General features: G+C 39.9%; 1 protein-coding gene across 1 annotated transcript in view; it reads left to right on the top strand.

Moving 5' to 3' along the window:
• Positions 1–25,334, top strand: part of Elapor2 (endosome-lysosome associated apoptosis and autophagy regulator family member 2) — a 157,958-nt gene that overhangs the window by 90,349 nt on the left and 42,275 nt on the right. Inside the window, exons 3-8 of the mRNA XM_050139874.1 lie at positions 6,931–7,126; positions 11,425–11,572; positions 15,712–15,798; positions 19,343–19,448; positions 20,248–20,400; positions 21,169–21,257. Coding sequence (XP_049995831.1) covers positions 6,931–7,126; positions 11,425–11,572; positions 15,712–15,798; positions 19,343–19,448; positions 20,248–20,400; positions 21,169–21,257 — 779 coding nt within the window. The remainder of the gene's footprint in view (positions 1–6,930; positions 7,127–11,424; positions 11,573–15,711; positions 15,799–19,342; positions 19,449–20,247; positions 20,401–21,168; positions 21,258–25,334) is intronic.

Below are 25,334 nucleotides of genomic sequence, written 5' to 3' on the forward strand. Positions count from 1 at the left end.
ATTTTCATTCTTCTACAGGTTGACATCCAGTTGTGCCAGCACCATTTGTTGAAGATGCTTTCTTTCTTCCATTGTATACTTTTAGCTCCTTTATCGAAAATCAGGTGATCATATGTTTGTGGGTTAAAATTCGGGTCTTCTATGGGATTCCATTGGTCGACTTCTCTGTTTTTATGCCATTAATCCACATACCTATGAACACCTACTTTTTGACAAAGAAGCCAAAACTGTACAATAGAAAAAGGAAAGCATCTTCAACAAATGGTGCTGGCACAACTGAATGTCAACCTGTAGAAGATTGCAAATAGATCCATATCTATCACCATGTACAACATTAAGTTCAACTGGATTAAAGACCTAAACATAAATCCTGTTACATTGAACCTGATAGAAGAGCAAGTGGAAAGTAGTCTTGAATGCATTGGCACAGGAGACCATTTCCTAACTATAACTTCAGTAGCACAGACACTGAGAGCAACCATCAATAAATGGGACCTCCTGAAACTGAAAATCTTCTGTAAGGCAAAGGACACTGTCATTAAGACAAAACAACAACCTACAAAATGGAAAAAGTTCTTCACCAATCCCACTTCTGGCTGATCTTGATCTCCAAAATATATAAAGAACTCAAGGAACTAGACATCAAATACCAAATAATCCAGTTAAAAATTAAGTATAGTTCTAAACAGGAAATTATCAATAGAAGAATAGCAAATGGTCCACATCCTTAGTCATCAGGGAAATACAAATTGAAACGACTCTGAGATACTATCTCACACCTGTCAGAATGGCTAAGATAAAAAACACTGAGAACAGATGTTGGAGAGAGTGTGGAGTGATGGGAACACACCTCCACTGCTGGTGGGAGTGTAAATTTTTACAGCCAGTTTGCAAATCAGTGGTGTAGTTTCTCAGAAAACTGGGTTTCAATTTACCTCACAACCCAGTGATGCCACTTTTTGGCATATACCCAAAGGATCCTCAATTATACCACAAGGACACTTGCTCAGATATGTTCATATCAGTATTTGTAGTAGCCAGAACCTGAAAACAACCTAGTTGCTCTTCAACTGAAGAATGGATAAAGAAAATGGAATATATTTACACAATGGAGTATTATTCAGCTATAAAAACAATGACATCATGGAATTCGCAGGCAAATGGTTGAAATTAGAAAAAAAAAATCATCCCCAGTGAGGTAACCCAGACAAACATGGTAAGCACTCACTCAAAAGTGGTTACTAGATGCAAAGCAAATGATAATCAGACTACAGTCCACAGCTCCAGAGAAACTAGGTAACAAGGAGGACCCTAAGAGGGTCACAGGGATTGCCCTGGGAAGGGGAAGTAGATGAGATCTCCTGGGTAAACTGAGGGTGGAGGTGGTAGAGGAGTGGGGATGGAGGATGAGAACATGAGGGGATGGGATGGTCTAGTTGGGGGAGGGATGGAGTGGGAGACCAATGAAAGACATGTCTTCACAGAGGGAGCCATTATGATATTATGGAGAAACCTGGTACTTGGGAAATTCCCAGGAATCAACAAGGATGACCCAGCTAAGACTCCCAGCAATAGTGGAGAGGGTGCCTGAACTGTCCTTCCCCTGTAATCAGATTGTGAAAACCCTGTCATCATAGAGCCTTCATCTAGTAACTGATGGAAGCAGATGCCGAGATACACAGCCAAGCACTGGGTCGAGGTTCAGGAGTCTAGTCGAAGAGAGGGAGGAGGATTTTATGTTCAAGGGGACAGGGTCAAGATCATGATGGGGAAATCCACAGAGAGATCCACAGAGACAGCTGATGCAAGCTCATGGGAATTCATGGACTCTAGACTGATGGCTGGGGAGCCTGCATGGGAGCGAACTAGGCCCCCTGCATGTGGGTGACAGTTGTGTAATTTGGTCTCTTTGAGGGGGGCCCGGCAGTGGGTCCAGGATCTACCCTTGGTGCATAAACTGGCATTTTGGAACCCATTGCCTATCGTGGGATGCCTTGCTCAGTGTTGATGCAGAGGGGAGGAGCTTAATCTTGCCTCAACTTAATCTGCCAGACTTTGTTGATTCCCCATGGGAGGCCTCACACTTTCTGAGCAGTGGCTGGGGAGGGTGGCTTGTGCTGCATAGGTGGGTGGAAAACAGGAGAAGGGGAGGGAGTGGGAACTGTGGTTCACATGTAAAATGAATAAAAAGTTTAAAAGAATATGTGTAATTTATAGCTGTAGTCTTTTAAAACATGAGGTCTCTAGATGGAGAGCTAAAACCAAGAGTCTCCATGATAAACAGATTAAAATTAGACATTTTACTGATAGACATAAATCCGAGAGAATAGTTCGCATATAAGCAATTTGATTTATTAAGTATTTCTTGGCACATTTTGCTTGCATTCACTCTAATATCTTACTTTTTCTATCACACTCTTTTTTCCCCACAGAGACTCTCCCTTTCATGAGCTCTTACTGGGTCCTGTAAGCAGACCTATGAAGAGGAAGAGGGTGGGATGTTCCCAGTGGAATGTGAGAACAGAAACTCTGAGGGCCACAAAAGCTGCCCATGGCTTTGTTATTTGGTGATGCCCTAGTACAGTGTTTTCTATATGCTTCTTTGCGCCTGTGTATTTGGGCCCTTTCAGGGTCATAGCTGTAGAAACATATCAGGAAAAAACAAGGTCAGTGGAAAGCGAGTGCATAACCTCCCGGTTCAGCCTGGACTTTGCGGGTGGAGTTTTAAATCTCCCTCTTCTAGTTGCTGCTGTGGTAAAGAAAGCCCAGACTGAGACCATTGCTAAACAGTGGCAGCCTTCGACAAGAAGGTCTGTGTCTCTCCTTCTGTCTGTCTCTCTGTCTCTGTCTCTCTGTGTCTGTATCTCTCTTCATCTCCCTCCTTTTCTGTTTCTGTCTGTCTGTCTGCTTTCTATTTTTTCTCATTGTGATTGTATTGAGGCAGTCCTAGCAGATTAGCCAAGAGCAATTCTGGGTGTAATTGTGAGGGTCTTTCCAGAGAGAATTAAGGGAAGAGAATTCTAATGTGGATAGCACCGCTTTGTAGGCAGCAGGACGGGGGGGGGGGGAGATGAAGTAATAAGCAAGAAAGGTGAAAGTCAGAGACTATCAGCATTCTCTTGGTTATTGCCCACCATAATATTCTACCATGATGGATGCGAGCCAAAATGAAACCATGCTTCTTTAATTTGTTTTGCTTAGGTGTTTTGTCTAAGCTTTGGAAAAACTAACATAGTCCTTCCACAAAAGCTCCAGGGTTGGCTAATTGTCAGTTTCATTCAGTTATTAGAGGATTTCAAGGTTGTTGGGAAGAGTCTATTTTTTTAACTTTACTTTAGAAATGACCAATTAATTAAAATGAAATATGGCCAATCCATACAACAGCTAATATGTAGAAAAACTGTGCAGTACCCTGGCTAATTAAAGTATCCTATGCTATACTAACAGACAAACAAGAGCAAAACAAAGAATGTAGTTTCTGAAATTGTGGACCATACTAAACCCTGACTGCCAAGATCAGTATCATGAGAGAAAGTTAATGACAGTTTGAGAGAAAGTATCAAGTAAGGAGATGCTTGGGAGTGATGTGGGAGTGTCATATATCAATCTGTTGATTTCATTGGTTAAGTTATAATAAACCAGCTGCTTGGCCTCATGGCTTGGAACATAGATGGGAGGAGTAAACAGAATAGAATTCTGGGCGGAAGAGGAAGTGAGGTCAGACTCTGCTCTGCTCCCGGAGAGACCGGACAGCTCTGCTGGAGCAGAGACGCCATGCTCAGCTCTCCCAGGCAGATGCACGCAATGAAGCTCCTCCAATCCTGGATGGATGTAGGCTAGAATCTTCCCGGTAAGCGCACCTTGGGGTGCTTACAAACATTATTAGAAATGGGTTAGTCCAGGTGCGAGAATCAGCCTGTAAGGGCTAGAGTTCATGGGCCAAGCAGTTCTTAAATGAATACAGTTTGTGTGTTGTTATTTCGGGCATGAGCTAGCCAAGTGGCCGGGGTGTTGGGGACGCAGCCCCGCCGCTCTTATTTCAACATGGGAGTGCCAGCAGAGGTTGTGAAATTAATTAAATTTAAATCAATTAAGTTAAATCAGTATAATCTTGTGATATCAATTAAATTTTAACCAGAGTGTGTAGTTCTTCCTTTGATATGTGCCTATTGGGATGAAAGAAAGACAGAATAGAAGCAAAGGATTAAAAAGGATTAAAAGATGAAATACTTTAGGACGTCTTAGCTTTCCTGTGTTGTTAAAGGCCCTTATCCATTGAATTTGGACAACATAGCTGTTATGCAGACACAAGGTAGCGTCATCCTAGTTATCATTTACATGTTCCTGATATGAGTAGTGTCCAGTACAATTATTTGTGATATATGCCAGGGGTATTGAACAATGCTCCAGTCACCTATTCCCTTAGATTTTTTGAGATGGATGTTACTTTTATCTTGCATTCATAAACAAAGTTAATAGACCTATAGAAGTTAGGAGCTTGCTAAAATAGTTCCCAAATGCTTGTTTTCGGTTTAACATATGAGAAACTTACAACTAATATGAGAGTGGGAATTAAATATTGTCTTATGTTGCAGATGAACATCATTTAACAGCTGGCAGGGGAATGGAAGGTGATGTGACAGGTGGTATTGAATTAGTTATAATTGTTTCTCCTCTGGACACTGGTTATTACTTCCCTTGCATTTTCTTTAAGGTAGGGTAGTGCTTTTAGAACCAAGAAAGCTAGACTCTATTATCTGTGATGTTTGTTGATCAGGTACTGGGTAACCAGGTTATTTAAATATAAAATATACCGTGGCTCAGTTTTCTTACCTGGCATATGTATATAATACCTTTTCCTTCATGAGTCTATTATAAATACAGTCAATACTCATGATTTGTGGGTTTTATATTTGCATAATTTATTCATAACCCTCAAATCCATATACTTAGGCATCACAATAATTTACAGACCGGATCAACTATTTATTTATTTATTTATTTATTTATTTATATCAACTTGGAACAAGCCAGGGTCATTTAGAAAGAAGAAACCTCACATGAGGAATTGCTTCTCTCAGATTGGACTTTAGGCATGCTTCTGGGGGCATTTTCTTAGTTACTGACTAATGTGTAAAAACTCAGTCCACTATGGGTGGTCATGGCTTCTGTAAGGAAGCAGGCTGAGCAAACCATGGAGAGCAAGCCAGTAAACAGCACTCCTCCATGGCCTCTGCTTTTAGTTCTTTCCTCCATCTTCCTGCCGTGGGTTCTTTCCTAAATTTCCCTTCATGGTGGATAATAAGCTATAAGGTGAAATGAAACATCTTTATTAATTGCTAATCAATTTAAAACATCAATATTTGATTTCAGACTAAACTGTCTTTAGAGGGAGTTTAGAATGTTGCTTTGTTGTTGATCACATTAGTTATGTTAGGAGACGGTTATTAGATTCTGAGTTTACTAGAAGACCTTTGACTCACTGAAACTAAAAGAAATACTTTCCTTAACTGTTTCTTTGCTGGTTGTTCTAATACTGCTACTAGCGGCCATGGTGAGCATGTACAGTATGACAGGGAAGTCACCCCAACTGCTGTGCCATGTTACATTTTTTAACATAACCCTGTGAGGCAGCTACCATGGTAGTTCCCTCGGGAACAAAAGCCTGAAGAGACAATTAGTGGATTCAATGTCACAGAATTAAGAAGAGGTGTAACAACCTTGTTCCAAGATGACCTTCCTTTCCTGCATCCGGGATAACTTTGATCTTGTGCAAATATTCTCTGCCTGTCCTTCGCTGATATTCTGTTGTTTTACTGATCTCAGAATATTGATTTGAATGTTCCCAGTTCACCGAAGAGCAGTATTAAGCCTTTCTAAAGAGAATCATTCTATTAGTTTAGTGGGTGAGTAGGTGGATGAGAGTGGGTCTGAGCTCTAATTCTTTAATTAGATTTTTTTTTTTAAAGACAGCTTGTTTTTATTTCTGTTTAAGTCCTCCACTGTATTAAGAGGCATGTGCCCACCTGTGAGGCTCTGCTGCCTCACTGGGCTGGGAGATTTCTTTTCATCAGTTAATTGGGACATTTTATTTTGTTCTTATTCCTTTAATGTCCTGATTAAGGGATTAGATAGCCCCTCTCTAGGCTTGAGCTCTAATCCCACCCCACACAGGGCCGTGCACTGTGGAAACATTGATTTGCATGTATTGAATGAGTAATAACTTAGCAGCAAAACTCCTGGCTTAGTCTAGCTCTTAAATAGGCAGAGACCTTGGCTTTAGACATGGATGAGGGTGGTGTAAATGGCCAGTTGCCATGGTAAATATTGCAAAGGTGGAAGAGGTTGAAAAGGCTTCAGAGTGGGGATAAGTTGCTTAGCTACTGCACCACTAGCCTGTATCCCCTTTCTATTTTGTTCTTTGTTGGACCAACATTTGGTTTGAACTTAGCATATACTAGGTACAACTAGGACCCCCAAATAATGACCTCTTTTTCTATGGAGAAAAAGTAGTACTTCCCTTCATCAGTAATTTCTATGTGCCGTAGGGGAGGAGCTGTGGAAAGTGAACTGCTGGGTCATGGAGGCGGGCACAGATGACAGTATGGGATCGGGATAATTGGGCTTAAAGACGGTCCTTTTACATAGGAACTAGAGTTATCCAGATACAGAAGGTGCAACCCCTGGGAAGAACAGTCACAGTAGCAGACGAGAGGATTAATATGCATTTTGTTTTGATCAAAAGAATGTGGAGCAAAAGGTGAGGAGAGTAAAATAGGTTGAGGAAGATTTTGGAGTGCAGAGCAACTAGGAAGACATTGGAAGGCTTTCCTCGGGGTTTTATAAAAGAACTCTGCTGACAATACAAAGGAGAGACGGTTGCCGGAAGAGGCCAATGACTAATGGACTGTACCTTCTTCTGCCTTCCAGCTTTCTCCTGTGCCTCTGGAGAGTATCTAGAAATGAAGAACCAGGTATGCAGTAAGTGTGTCGAAGGCACCTACTCCTTGGGCAGTGGCATCAAATTTGATGAATGGGATGAGTTGCCAGCGGGATTTTCCAACGTTGCCACATTCATGGACACTGTGGTGGGCCCTTCTGACAGCAGGCCAGGTGGCTGTAACAAGTAAGACCCCAAGCGACGACACTTTGCACTTTGAAGACTTGGCAAAGATGTAGTCATTCTTTTCTAGGAAAAGTGGAGGACGGTTTTAGTACTGATGAGGATTATAGATGAGAACAGGGCAAAGGGTTGTATTTTTGAATGATTTAACAAATGAGCACTTTATTTACATAATTCCCACCCTCTTCTCCTCTCTTTAATTCCTCCTGTGTCACCCCAACCTCTCTCAAATTCATAACTTCTATTATTACAAACATACATATCCATTAATATATATGTATATATGTGTGTCTATGCGTATATATGCATATAAATACTTGATGCATTTAGTGTTGTTCAAATGTGTGTTTGTTTATGACTGACCATTTGGGACTGGATAATCTAATGGGGGCTCATCCTTGAGAATGACTGATTTTCCCTCTTGAAGCAACCATTGCCTATAGTTCTTCATCTATGATGGGGCCTTGTGAGATTCTCTCATCCAGATTGTCATGTCAGCTGGTGGTGTCATGGTGCAAATCTTGTTTAGGTGAGCTTTATCATTGAGACTTCATAGGTGCAGCATACATCCTGATCCTCTGACTCTTACAATCTTTCCAATTCTTTTTTAGTAATGAATGTTTACTTAACACACACATTTAATGAGGTTACATCACTTGGATAATATTGTTCCCTCTCTCTAATAGTATTAGACTAACAAAAACCCAGGCATGGGAAACTGCCCTTTGGGTTTTTTGTCAGGGGAGTTCAAGAGACCCACATTACCGTCCAATATAGGCTATTATTTGGTTGCCTCAAGAACTTGAAGGGAAGACTCTATTTCTGAAGACGCTACACACTTCAGACCTGGACGAATTGAGCTGGAGCTGATCTGGAGACTTCCTCCCCAAGGACAAGCTTTCATAGTATTTGAAATTGCTATGCAAGCTGCCAGTAGAGGAAAGCAATCAATAGTCGTCCCCAAGTGTAAAACCTATTAACTACAACAATGACTAGCATGACAAGAAGTTCAAGAGTCCAGTAGCAGCACCTCCATCTTACCACCACCAACTTTGTAAATGGACTCAAGCCCTGATCAATAGAACTCATGCTTCATAGTGCAGACAGCCAACTATTCATGTCTGATGAGGTCATGGTCCCTAGGGAAGAGCCTATTACTGCTCCTTTCCTAAGCCAGAACAATTTCCAACTGTATTCTAAATAGTTAAGCTTATACCTACAGATAAGTTTAGCTCTCATCCCTCACCCCAGAAGCTTCTTTTTTGGATTATTTGTGAGACCATACAGAAATACACAACTTGCTAAAATGCTGGGAACAACTGGTTGTGGGTTGCCCAACGTCCATTGATACAACTCTAGCACAAAGCCTGTACCTAAGGCTCAGGGAACATCTGAGAAGAGGGGTAGTTTTTGGACTGTCATTACAAACAATGTAGCTAAATTTTTAATGAGAAAATAATTGGCTTCACAATATAATAGATATTATATGCAGAATGCAAACGAGTTATTAGAAAAATGAGTTCATTATCTTATATTTATAATCAAACTTTGGGCTGTGGTATTTCTACTAACCTTTCTCTAATTTTTAAAGAGAAATTTAATGTTTTTGCCCCTTTTCTTTGCGTGTTTGACCTTCATTAAGACATTGATTATTTTCTAGGAGTGTGGGTTAAGGATCTAATGTTGAAAGGTCTTTTGCTTAATTGCTAGTTTCGCTATCACTAGCTTCGCATATGACAGCGCTGGAGAAATGTTAACTTGTCTTGGAGAAAAAAGAAAAGTGTTTTCCCTTGAAAGGCCCTTCCTTCTGTTCTCTCCACTGACTCTGCAACACTTCCTGTAATGTGGCCATGCTTAGGAACTTAAAGTAGAGGTAGTAAAACAGGAAGCCTCTGGCTGCCTTCTGACAAGAATGCTTCATCAGGAAGCTGGCATCTTCATCATGGTTGAAAGACCCTGAGGAATTAGCTCAGCTGAGAGATGCATTTCTTGGCTTATCCCTTCCATCTTCCTTCACTCTTTTTTCTTTTCCTTCAGTCTTCTGTTTTTTCTCAGCTCAGTGGCAATGGTTTATTTTCCTCTTTGGAGAAGAAAATTGTTCCAACTCTCTCTCTCTCTCTCTCTCTCTCTCTCTCTCTCTCTCTCTCTCTCCCTCTCTGTGTGTGTGTCTCTCTGTCTGTCTATATTAGTCTATGCATTTCTATCTTTAGAGCACCTGATATTGAGGAATTTTTAATGACATTTATTTAGTTTAGTTCTGCAGCTCCAAGACTGCATTAATTACTTTCTCGAAAAGATCCTTAGAGACACCGAAGGGGGAGAGGCGTGCTTTTCTCATGGCTTTAGCCCACCATGGGGTTGGGGTGGGAGAGCAGAGCTGTGGTCAGTAACAAATAGGAGGCATGACAAGATACAGCTCCCAAGAACATGCCCGAAGTGACCATGCACTACCACGGTCTACCTTCCAAGCATGCGCTATCCTCCCTACCTCTGTCATTGCTCAAGACTCTATTCAGAATTCGAATCCATTCATGGATTCTTTAGGTCAAACTCTCATGGTTGAATTATCTCTGGTAAAGCTTGCATGACAGAGCCAAAGGGGTGCTTTAGGCTTTTCTCAGTCTAACCAAGTTGAGAACCAAAATTATTATAGAACCACCACCAATGCTCACTCCTCTTATACTGGCAAGTCATTTCAGTGTGGCTTTGGCCAAGCACAGCATCATGCATGCATAAAAGTACCTTAGAGTGGCTTGTGATGGGACACCAGGTCTTTGTTCTGGTGAACTTGAATATTGACATCCTATTCATCAAGAAAAATCCATAAGTAGACTTTTTCAATATAGTTTCTTTAATATAATAACTTCTCAGCATAAATTTCGGTTGGCTATTGTTTTCCTCTTCTCCCTAGTCATCTGGCATTACATCATGTTTGTTTCTTTTTAATAAGTTGGGTCATATTGACTACTTAATTATTGAGCCCAAGAAGTTCTTTATACATTATGGACACGAGACATATGTGTGTGTATCTGTGAAATACTCGCTGTATGTTATACACACATATGCATGTGTTTGTGATATTTCTTTCATGTCTGTGGCTTTTGACTTTTTATTGTCTTGATGTTGGACAACTCGAAATTTAAAATTTGAACGAGAGTCATCATCATGTTTTATTTTTTTCCTTGCTCTGTGTGGTGATTTTTGTGTTAGGATCTCTTGACTAACCCTAAGTTTTGAAGACTGCAGATTATAGTGTGGGTTCTGATTATAGTGTAGACAGGATTTCATCTTCTAAATCATTATATTTAGCACAATAATGCACATTTACATCCTTTTCTTGGTGCACCTGTCAGATATTGTGAAGCATGCTGTAAACCCTGACACATACCAGTGATCCATTGCGCACATCACTTTCTTAGGTGCTGTAGAGGATCTAGCGTTAACTCGGTGGTGGAGAAGGTTGTGGCTTCTAACTCATGACTTCTTTAACAATTTAAGAGGCCAAAAGTACTACAGCTTTATATATTAATTTAAATATTTAGCATTTGGTAGTACTATTTCTTTCCGTAGACCTGCTCTCGCTCTCTCTCTTCCTCTCTCCACCTCTCCCTGTGTGTATATGTGTGTGTCTATAAGTCAAACTCAGATGCTGTTTGAAAGAGTAATTCTACCTGAGGTTGTAGATTTTATATTAGTCATTTTGTTTTTAGTAAACTGATCATATAGTCTTAAAAAGATTTAAGATGTCATATGCTATAACAATAAATGCTTTTCTATAGCTATTGTTACTACTGTGTATAAAAATACACACACACATAACTATATAAACAACCTGTCGAACCCATTTCCTGTTGCTTGTGTGTGTCTTATTTCAAGGATGACTACTCTGTATTGAGTAACCAATTTTGGGATTCACCCCTGGAGAAGACTAACTCTCCCTCTCTCAGCAGTAGTTGGTCGACTGTAGTTTTTGTAATGAACACCTTCCATGTCTGTTGGTGTTGTTATTCTGAGGACAATTTGAGAAGGAATCAGGAAGTGCTCATGGGAGGGTCTGGCATGGGAGGACATAGGGAAGGTTAGGGGGAGGAAAGGAAAGAGTCAAAATAATGTAATTATATTTTAAGTAAAATTAAATAAGAAACAAACTTCTCAATAGTGCAGTTCAACCTCTGAGTTCCAGCAAAGCTGGTGATGTGGCCTTCTTTTGCCCGTGGAATCTACTTCTGCTACTGTGAAAGGACTGTGGCTCGAAGAGGTTTCTGAGTTCTTACCTAAAGCTTCTGGTTCTGTTTCCCCAGCTCTTCTTGGCTTCCTCGTGGGAACTACATAGAGTCTAACCGGGATGACTGCACTGTCTCTCTGATCTACGCCGTGCACCTGAAGAAGTCAGGCTATGTCTTCTTTGAGTACCAGTATGTGGACAACAACATCTTCTTTGAGTTCTTTGTAAGGCTTTTCATATTCTAGAATTTGAATGTTTATTTGTATGATGGTCTGTAAAACTACTATTCCATTCCACTTTATGCCTCCTAATTTTCTAGAAGGTGTTAACTGGATCTTTCAATGTTAAAACAAAGTTTTTTTTCCCCTATGTACTTTGTGTTCAAATTAACATTGTTTCTTTACTTTTCAGATCTTTCTTGTGGAATAACGTTGGCTTGTTTCACCTCTGGTTATGGTCATCAGGTGGCTATTTGGCTTAGACTGTACATCACAAATAATTTTTCCAAGATTCATTTTTTTTAGCTACAGAGCTATTACTTCCTATGCATTGTGTGTGTAGATTAATATCGATGTTTACATGTTCATAATGTGTGTACATGTGAAGGAATATGTGTGTGTGCATGTGTGGAGGACAGGCAGATGTTACATGTTTTCCTCTCTCACTCTCCACTTTAGTTTTTTGAGCTCAGTGAACCTAAGCTCACAGATTCAGCCACGTTGGCTGGCCAGCCATCTCTGGGGATCGGCCTCCTCTGCTCTGCCAGTGCTGGGGTTAGGGATGTACCACCACAGCCATCTTTTATACATGCTGGTGATCTAATCCAAGGTCCTCATCCTGGTTATGTACCAAGTACATTACCATGGAGTCCTCATAAGGGTTTCTTTTATGTTATAATTATATTAATTTTTTGTTTTGAACTTAAACTATTTCCTTACAAGTCTATTTCCTTGGTGACTAAATTATTTGTTCATTCACAATTATTTCAAAAAGAAAAAAATGTCTGTATGTTCTGTTTCTGTGAATGTGGAACTGTTGAAAGGACTCCCTGAATGAAATAGTTGATGTGTCTGTCATGACCTTAAGTAGGATGATAGAATCTAAGACATTATTATATACTGACAGAATAATATAGTAGCATATTATTTGTGTTTTAATAAATAAAACTTGCCTGAAGATCAGAGGGCAAAGCGGTCATACTAGTCGGCCATACAGGCCAGGGAGTGGTGCCACACACCTTTAATTCTAGTACTCAGGAGACAGGCAGACGGATCTCTTTGAGTTCAAAGCCACCCTGGGCTACATAAAATTGAATCTGTCTAAGAGAAAAAGAACCCACACAAAGGTGATCCCGGAACTTGGGATCACATACCTTCAATCCTAGCACTAGGGAGGTGGAGACAGGAGTGATATGACTGGGTGGAGAGAAAAATATAAAGGGGAAGAGACAGGAACTCAGTTGAGTGTGGAGTCTGAGGTTGGTGGAGAGCATTGTAGGATCACCCCTTTCTTTGTCTGGGCCTTGATAGAGGTAAGATCTTTCTAGTCGCTGGCTGCTTTGCTTTTCTGGTCTTCAGCTTGGACCCCAATATCTGTCTCAGGAGTTTTTTTTTTTAAATTTGTTCTACAGAATAACTACAGAGGCTGTTTTACTAATGTAAGCTGTATCTGATCTAGTAACATTTATTATGACAGTGACCTGAATTTTTGAGAAAATGTTTTCAGATGGACTTACACTAAGCACGGTGTTTGTTTTTTGCTAACAATGGGATCCAGATTTTAAGAAAAGACTATACTAACAATTCTAAAACAAATTTATATTGATCTTGGTGATGAGTGTTTCTAAATCAGTAATTGTAGTTTCTATATCAAAAGTTTGAAGGCAAGAACTATTTCCCATGAATGTATAAGCCTTGCTTTGAAGTGAAGAGGTTCTAGCTCTGATCTTAACTCTGTAATTATAAGCTGTGTGTTCTTGGGCAGTTAGTCTGACCTTCTGGTCATCACTGTTTCCTTCTGTGAAGTGGGTTGTTTGATGAGGCATTTTGAGCATCTTTTAATGTGGGTATATCTTGATGTTTTAGGACGTTAAGCAACATTTAGACAGATAAACTTTTTAAAGTGTATCTTATTTGCAAACAGTCTTGTGAGAATATTTCTTGAGACATTTTAGCAGTTTTGCAGAAAATAAAGTTAGGAAGCAGACAAGGGTCTAATTGTTGTGAATAGCAGTTTCTTTGTATTTCCCAACAAGTCCCTTGAGAGTAGTCCATAAAGGTGTTTTTAAGGTGTAACATTTCATTCCTTCCTGACAGAGATGCCTGTGCTCGTCTGGTTTAGCATCTGAAAGGGATGGCAAACTCATGCTGATTTCTGTATTGGTGTTTTACACTTTTAGATCATGCTTTATTGACTCAGGTCAACATTTCTCAGTCATCATCCATCAGCGATGACAAGGAAATGTTTGAAGATAAGAAAGATGTAGGTGGATGTGAAGAGAAATACATATAAACAGTGTTTAATTTGAAATATTGAAGCCCTGAATTTGGGCACCGAGTGAGCCTTTCCCTCAGCACTACCATGCCTTTTAAAAATGATGAAGCTGAAACCTAGAGAGGTTATTGGTCCACGATTGCACCTCAGCTAGTTTCAAAATGAGCAGTGGAATTGATATCTGCTTTCACGTGTGAAAAGCCTTTAGTGTGCCTAGTCATTCATTGTTCATTGAGAGCCTGTAGCACCTATGAAATGACTTAACATTGGTGTCACATGGTGGTCAGAGGAAGAATAGGACACAAATTCAATTCAAGGAAATATCAATTGGATATTCTCTTGATATTGGGATCACAAATGGAACTATTTTCTACTTAAGTCTTTAGACAGTTCTCCTTGTGAGAACACTGTAAGCTTTGTGACAGATAGAAAAAGACGTCAGGCAGCAAGAGTAATTTAAAGGGAAAGATAGTTTTTGATGGGGGATGAGCATGTGATGAGCTCTGCCTCCACCCTGCTGCTGCTGACAATATTGCTGTACCAGAATGATAGCCTGGCTTCTAGGTGTCTCTGTACTTTTTTGTAGACCTGAAAAAGTAGTGTCCTAACCTCTGAACAATCTTCAAGGATTACCCAGAGGGTTCAAGATGTTTAATGTAAGAAATATTATCTCTAGTCATCTTAACTGTCATGGTAAATGATTAACATTTACTCCATTACAAGGGTTAGAAAATAGATTTTGTCCATAACCATTTAGTGACATATTTAGATTATGTCCTAGGAAATTGACAGCCAAGACACACTATTTGCTGATTTAAATTTTTACTGCTGTCAATGAAATTTGCAGATAAATGCAACTCTCCCTTTCTTTTGGCATCAGATGGAGGTCATAACAGAGGTCCACACTGGTGAAAATGAAGAGATAGATGACTGTGGGGTACCCATTTCCAGCTGCTCCATCTACAGTGCAACCCCCTCACTCCCAAGGCTCAGGGAACATGGCAGAAGAGGGGACAGAAAGAGTTTTAAGAGCCCAAATTTCAGGACACCTACTGCGAGATAGTGACGTCTAGACACGACAGAAGCTGCACCGAAAAATCTTAGCATCATGGTCACCTAAATGAGACCTGATAGTGGCCACACCAGTCAGCATGCCAGTGCGGGAGGGGCAAGTCCACAAGCGTCCGTCCACCCCTAGGTGGGGTCATCCTGCGATCAATGGCTGCTGAGTGAGGGAGAACCAGTTTTCTTCTGAGTGTAATCCCTAACAGGTTAACCAATTCTAATTATTCATCTTAACATGAGTTCCTCTGAGGAGCATTATTATTGACTCTGTGGGTCAATTATATACATCTATATATATTATAGATGTATATAATAAATGCAGATGAGATCAGGAATCCTTGAGTGGTTAGAGATGTGTGGGAGGGACCTTCACGGGGAGAAGGAGAGTTAGAAATGATTTAAATACAGTACACTCATGAATGAAATTCTCAAAAAGAGAAACAGTTGAATTAAATTACTAATAAATTAAAAAGCTAATTAACTTAATTAGCTTCTAAACTTGAGCTTTCATGGTGAATGTGAACTGTTGACCACGCCGGTAAGCTGGGTGGAGGTTTGGTGCTGACTTTCCAGTGTTCACTGGCCTGGCCTTTGGTTACAACAATGAGATGGTTTTCTGAGAACCACTCCCCGACACACAGTTGTACTGTAACCTCCAGGGCTCTTGGTGTGTTTGCTTGCTGGAGATTACTTTGGTGTTGTTTAAAATGGGTTAAAGGATGCTTTTGCAGCGTGCGCTGGGAACAGCAATGAATGAAAGCTATTCTTCCCAAAGCATTACCGCGTGCCTGTGTTTAACTCACAGATTCAGAATGACCAGTGCCAGGAGATGGATGCCACCACAGACAAGTGGGTGAAACTCACAGACAATGGAGAATGGGGCTCCCATTCTGTAAGTCTCTTTTGGTGTTGATATGTTGACACCAATTCAATTCTTTTCCTTCCATTTCCCAACTATTTCTTTTTCTTAACTTTCTTTTTTTCATTAAGAATTTTTTAAAACAATCTTCTCATTTTATATAGCTATCCTCATTCCCAATCCTTCCCCTCCTCCCCGTCCACCCTTCCCTCCACCCCACTCCCCCATCCACTCCTCAGAAAGGGTAAGACTTCCTATGGGGAGTCAATAAAGTCTGATACTTCACTTCCTTTGAGGCAAGACTAAGGCACCCCCCCCACCCCATATCTAGGCTGAACAAGGTATCCTTCCAAAACTATTGTGCTCCTAGATGCTAGAAGAATAAGTGGGCACAGGAGACCACTTCCTAAATATAACTTCAGTAGCATAGACACTGAGAGCAATTAATAAATGGGACCTCCTGAAACTGAGAAGCCTCTGTTAAGCAAAGGACACAGTCAATAAGACAAAAAGACAGTCTACTGAATGGGAAAAGATCTTCACTAACCCCACATCAGACAGAAGACTGATCTCCAAAATATATAAAGAACTCAAGAAACTAGACATCAAATTACCAAATAATCCAATCAAAAATGGGGCACAGATTCTCAACAGAATTGCAAATGGCCAAAAGACACTCAAAGAATTGCTCAACATCCTTAGCCATCAGGGAAATGCAAATCAAAACGACTCTGAGATTCCATCTTACACCAGTCAGAATGGCTAAGATAAAAAACACCAATGACAGCTTATACTGGAGAGAGTTTGGGGTAAGGGGATCACTCCTCCATTGCTGGTAGGAGTGCAACCTTGTACAGCCACTTAGGAAATCAGTGTGGCTATTTTTTCAGAAAGTTGGGACTCAGTCTACTTCAGGATCCAGCAATACCACTCTTGGGCATATACCCAAAGGATGCATGTCCATTCTTAACTATTTCTAAGCATTCGTTCTAAGAAAATAAAAAGAGCAACATGGTCTCCTACTTCAGTAAAGTTCCATTTAGCAAAGAAATTGCCTCCATGTTTCTTAGACTCACATTTTAAAACTAGATTATTTTTCTGTTTTCCATTTTCCTTAGGATGCTTTGCCATTGCCTGTTCATCTCAGCTTTCTTCCCTTTTAAAGTGGGACTCAACAACTTAGGGAACTACTTAAAACTAGTATAAAGTATTACTCAGTTTGAGTATGCAAGTTTACAGATGTGCCTGCCACATGTGATAGACCAGTATCTGGTCATTGGTAAGATCACGAATTGCCTTCATTCCATGTTCTCTGTGGTAGTTTTAGGAAGGGAGTTATCGGGATTGCTTTTTAGGGCTCTGTGGTCTCTATTGTTGCATAGACATTATTGTCACAAAAGTTACCCACCTTTGGAATGCCAACCTACTTTCTATATATTTGCTATATATTGGTTCAAATTCTACCCTTTCTGCTCACGCCATAGAATGAAGTTTACTTTTGTCCCACACATCTCTTTAAATGCTTGAATCTTAGATGTTCAGGTGACATGTTTTATTACATGTCTTGTTTGTGACACTTGTGACATTGTCCTTTTGGAGTGAGGTGTAGTTTTAAAACCTGGCTCTGTATTAGAGCTGTATTTCTCATAGTTGGTTTGGTTAATGTCTCTGTGATTGTTCTTTCTTTTAATTTTAGAAATGAGAGCAGTCTTGCTGTATCAGACGAGAGGATGACAGGAAGGACCTAGATGGAGTCTCCAGAGTGAAGCTTGAGTTTTGTTTTGATAACTCTCACCCTAATCTATGTGGTTATAGAAAAGTCACATCCTTGGGTCCACACAATGTAGACTTTCAGGAAGATTTTTTTTTCATCTCTGTGCTTGGTAGTAATACTAGGGGGCTTGAGAGATGGCTCAGAGCACATAATGAGATGTGGTGCCCTCTTCTGGCCTGCAGGCAGAACACTGTATGCACAGTAAATAAATAAATCTTTAAAAAAAAAGAAGAAAAAGAAAGTAATATTAGTAACACTTAAGGTCAGTTCAGCTCAATACCCAGTTGGCAGGATGGTGTGGGAGGTCCTTCTGCCTATGTGTTGCTTTTATTGGTTAATGAATAAGACACTGTCTTGGCCTGTGATAGGTCGAAAGAACAGATCTAGGTGGGGAAAACTAAAGTGAATGCCGTGAGAAAGAAAGGTGGCATCAGGGAGAAGCCATGGAGCCACTGCCAGAGTCAGACATGCCAAAACTTTGCTGGTAGGCCACTGCCATGTGGTGATACACAGATTCATAGAGATAGGTAAAATTAATATGTAAGAGTTAGCCAATAAGAAGCTAGAGCTAATGGGTCAAGCAGTGATTTAATTAACACAGTTTCTGTGTGATTATTTGGGGTCTAAGCTAGCCAGGTGGCTGGGAACCAACAAGCAGCCACCCTGCATCAGCGGGACTTCTTCCAGGGTGTGTAGTATAGCAGATTTCATGTTATAGCTTGACTGTCATCAGCCAGAGTACATAGAAGAATAAAGGTATCAAATGGAAAAGCAATGGCCTCCTAGCTTTGGATCAATTACTTGCATCAGCAAGAAATTGATTAGAAAATTAGTCTGATTTAGGTGTAGAAAATGTCCCAGTAGCAAAGGAAGCAAATGTGATTGCCATTAAGTTTCTCAGGTTAGAGTTAGATCAGGTGACCTGTAGAACAGCACGTTTTCTCTTGTTCCTGTCACGCTGTGACTCGTTGAATAGTTTCAAAAGCTATGAAGCTACGTAACCCATTTTTTGTCACCGAACAAAATATGCAAGGTTGTATATTTTCTAAATCTCAAAGACTTCTTTAATTCTGCTGTGGAGGTTTAAGGTGAGAGTACCCACATCTTCTCAGCCCTGGGGAAGAAGCATCAGATGGCAGGAATGTCTTCAAGGGTGCTCCATGGTAAAGCCCGAAATGTCAGCCAGGCAGAGACTCTACCCAGTCCCAGGGAGCCCCAGACTCACCCTTTTGTTAGGATCATTCCTGTGGGAACTAAGGGCATGAGACCAGCACTAGCCTCTTCATGAGGCAATGTTCCCAGTGACGTAACTACATCTCATCAGTCTAAGCTCACAGAAGTTCACTACTGCCACACTCGGGGACCAGACTACATATGGAACGCTAGGGAGTATGCACACCATATCCAGGCCAGAGCAGAGACAAACACTATGCTGCCTTTTTTCTTCTTACAGCTCAGAGATCCACCTGAAGAGTAACATTACCGTCAAAGTATATGCTTGGGCTCAGATTTATTCACCCTGGGTGACAGAACCCTTCTGTGTCTAAGCCCCAACCTTGAAATTTAAGAACAAGTTTATCTTTTTAGACTTAGTTTCTTCCTTAATATATGTGTGGATTGTCAGACTGTTCTATTCTTAATTTTGAATCAACTTCATTGTAGCTTAGGCTGGAACTAAGAGTATAAGTTTTTAATTCTATTTTAATGTTGATTATATAAAGAATTGAAAAAAAAGGTATAAGGGAGTAATTTTTGGCTGTGGTTCGAAATGCTGACCTGAGTGTCTTGTGCTTCTTCCTGTAGGTGATGCTGAAATCAGGCACGAACATTCTGTACTGGCGGACGACGGGCATCCTTATGGGCTCTAAGGCAGTCAAGCCCGTGCTAGTGAAAAACATCACCATCGAAGGTATTTTATAGCTGCGAGCCTTAGTAGTCACTCATCCAATTTTATTGTTAAAATATTTATTAGAATGTTGGTTTAATTGACTCAAGGGTTTATATTATAATAAAGACACAAATTAATGTCAGACCTTATGCAAGTCTAAAAACCTTAGTGTTTTATGTTCACCAAATTGATTAATCAGTTTTTTCTTTTTCCCATCTACCCTCAAACTGGATTATTTAATCAATGTAAAGCAGCAAACACAATGACAATCTTCAGTGTTTTTTTTTTAATAAAATTAAGGTGTATTTGTTTACAGGATCCCAGTACTCATTAGAGACATGTAAATTATGCCAGATAATCTGATCATTGTACATCCATAAAACCAATAGTAGTCTGGCTGTTTCCTACACCCCTTGTGCCTTCTGAGCCAGATGGGTCATTTCTAGACCAGCTGAGCCACCGATAAATGCTGTCATGGCTCAAGCTCAAGTAGCTTGCATTTAGCAATAAAGCAGCAATTCTTCTTCATTAAAGTTGGGTGTGTTTTGCTGCATCCTGTGTGCCTGCTCTTGGGATGTCGCCTCGTTAATCATTGGGACATCTGCTGGACAAAGCTGGAAGCACAAACCAATAGATTTCCGTTTCTAGGGTCTTTCCTGCTTGCTTCTACACTGTATCTTCCTTTGTTCCCGTAAGCAAAGGATTTAGGCTCATATTGCTATTAACATCTCTCTCTTCTGTGCAGAAGCAGTAAGTGGGTGCTAATGTGCTCCTTGTCCTGGCTTCTCTCTCCCAAGCACTGCTTTTTCTTCCCATGCAGGGGTGGCATACACTTCAGAGTGCTTCCCGTGCAAGCCGGGCACTTTCAGCAACAAGCCAGGCTCCTTTAACTGCCAGCTGTGCCCCAGAAACACCTATTCAGAGAAGGGCGCTAAAGAGTGCATAAAGTGTAAGGAGGACTCTCAATTTTCAGGTAAGACTAATTGGCAATTTTTATTCTTCTCTTTCAGTGCTAATGTTGGTCAAGTGTACTTCATAGGGCAGAAGTGTTATAGCCATGGTGGACCACATGCCAATGCAATGGAATGAATTCATGTTGGATGGGGACCCTATGACTTTCTAGTACCCTTCTCTGCCTGACTTTCTCCATTTGTCTATGGTTTTCCTTTATGTCACACTCCATAGATAAATGGTTCAAATGTGTTTGCATGAGTCTAGCCAACTGTTTACTTTCATGTGGTTTGTTACCATAGGGACGTTTGACATGCACTTAGAAATTTTTAATTTGTTCCAGATGTCCAGTATTCAATGATAATATAGGAGATATCTAATATCTTCTGGAAATAGCAACCATGATGTACTTGTATCATAGAAACATTTATTCTCCCTCCAGGCAAAATAAAAATACGAACATTTGGCCAAGCAATAATGGTGTACTCTTTTGGGAGGCAGAGGCAGGCAAATCTCTGAGTTTGAGGCCAACCTATTCTACAGAGTGAGTTCCAGGACAGCCAGGGCTCTACAGAGAAACCCTGTCTCTTAAAATCAAACCAAACTAACCAACCAATAAAAAAAAAAAAAAACCTTTATTTGCTTAAGGCTTGGCTAGTTCTACCTAAACTACTCTAGTACAGTGATTTTTTTACATGTTCGCTTGCTTTTGAGTTTTGACGTTCAATTTTTCTTAAGGTCACAAAGGAATTGGTCCTTTTCTAAAGTGTGTTCTGTGTGTATGTTGCAGAAGAAGGAGCCAGTGAGTGTGTGGATCGCCCACCCTGCACTACCAAGGACTATTTCCAGATCCATACACCATGTGATGAAGAAGGAAAGGTATCAGCAGGGTTTAACTCATCCCGTGTTTATCTAACCTGCTTCCCAGTGTGAGAGCGCTCTGATTGTTACCTGTGTGTGCAGACTGTACAGAAGAAATCTAAGATACTAGGTGTCGCAACCTGCCTCTGTTTTGATCTCCCAACTTGTTTGTTCTCTGGACAATTTGATGTTTCTAAGCCTTCATTTTTTTTTCAGTCTTTAAAGCAGCTTTGATATTGCTACCTACTTCATAACGCTTCTTTCTATGGGAAGAAATAAGATCCTCTAAGGTTTCCAGCCCAGGGCCTGGCATGGGATAGGTGCTCTACACATTATTGCTGTCTTTCTTAAACAACTATATTCTCAGAGGTCAAAAGACCAAGAAGAACACAGCTTGAAACATTTGCTACCACTCACAGGATAAAAATGCTGGGTAGCCTTTATTGCCCTGGAGGGAACTCAGAATATTTTTCAGAGGAGCTAGGCAGTCACATGCTAACTCAGTCATGTCAGGCTACTGTGTAATCGCGTTTACAAACCACAAAGCAACTACCATACACACAACGCTGAGCTGGAGAAAAATGCCCAGATGAGCTTTACGGTTGACCCATAATTCTTTGAATTAAAGACCAGCCCGTACCAGCCAGTGTCAGTGAGAAGCTGAGGGTGAAGTAGCTCATGTGACGTGTCCTTCAGATTTGTTTGCAGCCTGCAGGAGGACATTTAGTTTTGGGAATATCACAAGATATTGCTTTCCTTCCTAATTTTACATCTGTCGATGCTGATTCGTACTTTTCGTTTTTATGTGAATGTGAAGCTTTCTTTATGCCTTTAAATACTTTAAAGAAATATTGCTTTGAATGATTTAGAGTAAATGATACTAATTTAACATGATTGGTGGAATTTTTTAATAAGAAATATAACCATTATTTTTAATAACAATGACACTAATAACATTAACTGGTTGGCCATGGCCCTACAATAATGCCACGTGAGGCTATTTCTATTTAGAAAATATATATAGAGGCCCCTAAAATGGAATGAAAAGTGTTGGGTATAATACCTTTAAAGTAAGTGTTCCTTAGTTTAACTTGCCTTACTTACTAATAAAATTAAATTAATTTTATTCCATGTAATGATGACTAAGTCAGTATTACTGCAGTGTAGACAAATGAGATTTATTAATGATTCAGTTTATCTGAACAACATGAAAATATGTTAAAATCATATTTATTACATTACTGAGTGCTCTAATATATTGACAAGTATAATGCCAGTGACCAGTATGACAATACCTGGTTGACCTGGCTTAATTTAATTAAAGCCATGCAAATTTAAGTATTGTTTAGGACACATACACACAGCACAAACTTGCAAGCATGCTATATGTATACATATACGTGAACTGTGTTTTTCATATACATCAGGGAATCCATGAGCATGCTCTAATATATAAGAAAATAATGTATCCATGTTTTATAAATTCAGTGTATTTTTTCTTTTCTTTTTCTTTTCTCTTTTCTTCGTCATTTTTTTTTTGACATAATCTCACCATATAGCTTTTGCTGGCCTAGAACTCTGTATAGTTCAGGCTGACCTTCAAGTCCCAGAGATCCCCTTTTAAGGCTTAGATCTACAAGGACATTGTGATTCTTTCTAGTCAAACTTATCTGCTTGAAAGGGTTTTGGTTTCATAAAAACACTTTCTGTTTCCGTCTGAAGAGTGAGTTGATTGTTGGTGTCTCACCTGCACGATGAGCCATCTGGCTCCAAATATCATTAATATTAATTAGCTTCCCTTCCCACCAGCTGCACTTGGAAGCATATGTCTCTCTTAGAGAGACAGAGAAGCAGTTTGTTGAAGGTTTGTAATGAAAACGTATCATGGAGAATTTGTGACGATTTCTCCTTAAAATATTTAAGGATAAAGTGTATTTTTTTTTTTAACTTCTAAAAATCTTCTTTGGTTACTTTGGAGGCAGCTGGTTATTTAGCTTCCCACATCTACTTGCAAATATTATTGTTTCTGTTCTCATCAGACTCACCCTTCTTCAAAGAGGCTGTGCGCATCTCTTGGGTAAGCTGTGTAATAACTCAAATCAGGGACTTAGTGAAGTGCTTGCCTTGAAAACCACACAATGAGCATCCAGTCCCCAACACCCATATGAGAAGTGACCTGTGCTTATAAGACAAGATAGATAGACCCAGAAAAATGATGCCCAAGGTTGTTGTCTGGCCTGAAACACACACACACACACACACACACACACACACACACACACACACACACATTGTGTACATACACACTCCTCTCTAACCTGGAGTGTTTCCTTGTTCATAAGTTTGGGCATAGCTTGTCCTGAAGAGGTTGGGAAGATTCTGCAATGTTGCACTTCTTCTCTGTTCCTGTGTAGGAACCAAAATTTCCCCTAAATGTAGCAGTCATGCATTTTTATTAAAGAGTCGGGAAATTAATAACTTACTAGGATTTTAAATTTTCTTTTTATATTTGTTAAACTGGAAACTTGAAGTCAGCGTCTCTGCTATAATGAGTCATTATTTATCTAGATTATCTGAGTTTTATGCTACCTTTGTTTGAAAGGCGTTGAGAGCCTTTTATGGATATAGTATCTAATTTGAATCTTTTTAGCTACTTAGGAAGACTTAGCTGTAGCAGCCACTGTTTTACAGGTGTAACAGAGGCAGAGGGATAAAGTAGCGCATTAAAGAATATCATGACATGAGCCGTAAAATGAATGTGGAAAAAGGAACCATAAGAAGAGAATAATGCTATTTATCATTCTGTTGAGACATCTATATGTAAAGCATTTTTCTTTGCATCCTTCTTCGTACAAGATAATGCATATTGAGAGGACAACTTGAGTGGCTTGAAGACTCAGAATGCACGGCTCCTCCTGACTAGAGGCAGTGGTGGAGTACTGCCTGTGGTTTCTCTTCTCTGGTTTCAATAGATTTCCTACTACAGAAGGTGTTTTAATGGACAATATTTTCAAAAGTTTATTGGATGAAAGGAACAGTTATTGTCTCTTCTAAAAACTTCTATTGATTACTGATATTGATTTACTATTTATGATAGAATACCACCTTCTCTCCCTCAATGTTCACATTCCAATTTTGCTTTAGAATAGCTAACCCATTTGGTATTCCAGTCTCAACATGAGAATAACTAATTGTGGACAGTGTTTTGGGCATGGCCGTTACAGCTAGTTTTGTATTGTTTTGTGTGGAGGAAGATAACACAGGGGTTAAACTGATGGTGCTCATGGACCACAGAGGGTGCGTTTGTCCTGAAGCTCAGAGCACACGGAAAAGGCCTACCAATTTCTGGAGAGAAGAGTTTGACTATAGCTCCTGTTACTGAAAAAGACCCAGGAACTATTGATATTTACGAACATTATGATTGCACATAAGGTTTGGTCTATTCTTTTTGAAAAATGGCATTTTTCTTTGATGATTACTATGTGCAAAGTATGGTAGTGAAGGCTGTGTCTGGAGGAAAGAAGGGAGCAGAAAAGGTCACAAATGAGCCAGAAGGCCTGGAGAGGTGGCTTAGCCCTTAAAGGTTAGGCTCACAACCGAAAATACATTGTACTGAAATGCCATTGTAATGAAGCTGTAGGCTACACAACGAAGCAAACGCACACAAGGGCAGCGGTTGCTAACAGTTCGTCTGTTATTCTTGAAATCATAAAATCATCACATGATTTGACTCTTCCCTTTCTTCTCTCCTAATCCTCCACCAAACCCCTTCTTGGTCTCTTTCATATTCGTGGCCTCCTTTTTTCATTATGTGTTGTTACATGCATACATGTGTGTATATATACATATGTATTTCTCCATGTGATGTGCCCAGTATGTATAATGTTACTTGTTTGTATGCACTCAGGAGTAACCGTTTAGTTGTTTACATTTTAAAGAGGTATTCATGATAATGAACATGTATGCACAGACACACACACACAAACACATACACACAGAGAAGTAATGATTATTTTTCTACCAAATTTTTACTTTCTCCTTCTTGTGTTAGTGAGTTTTCTCTTTTTCTCTCATTCTCTCACCATTTAGATTCTC

Source organism: Alexandromys fortis, unplaced genomic scaffold (genome assembly GCF_014885135.2).
Source record: "Alexandromys fortis isolate MF-2015 unplaced genomic scaffold, M_Fortis_MF-2015_v1.1 scaffold_38, whole genome shotgun sequence".
Taxonomy (NCBI): domain Eukaryota; kingdom Metazoa; phylum Chordata; class Mammalia; order Rodentia; family Cricetidae; genus Alexandromys; species Alexandromys fortis.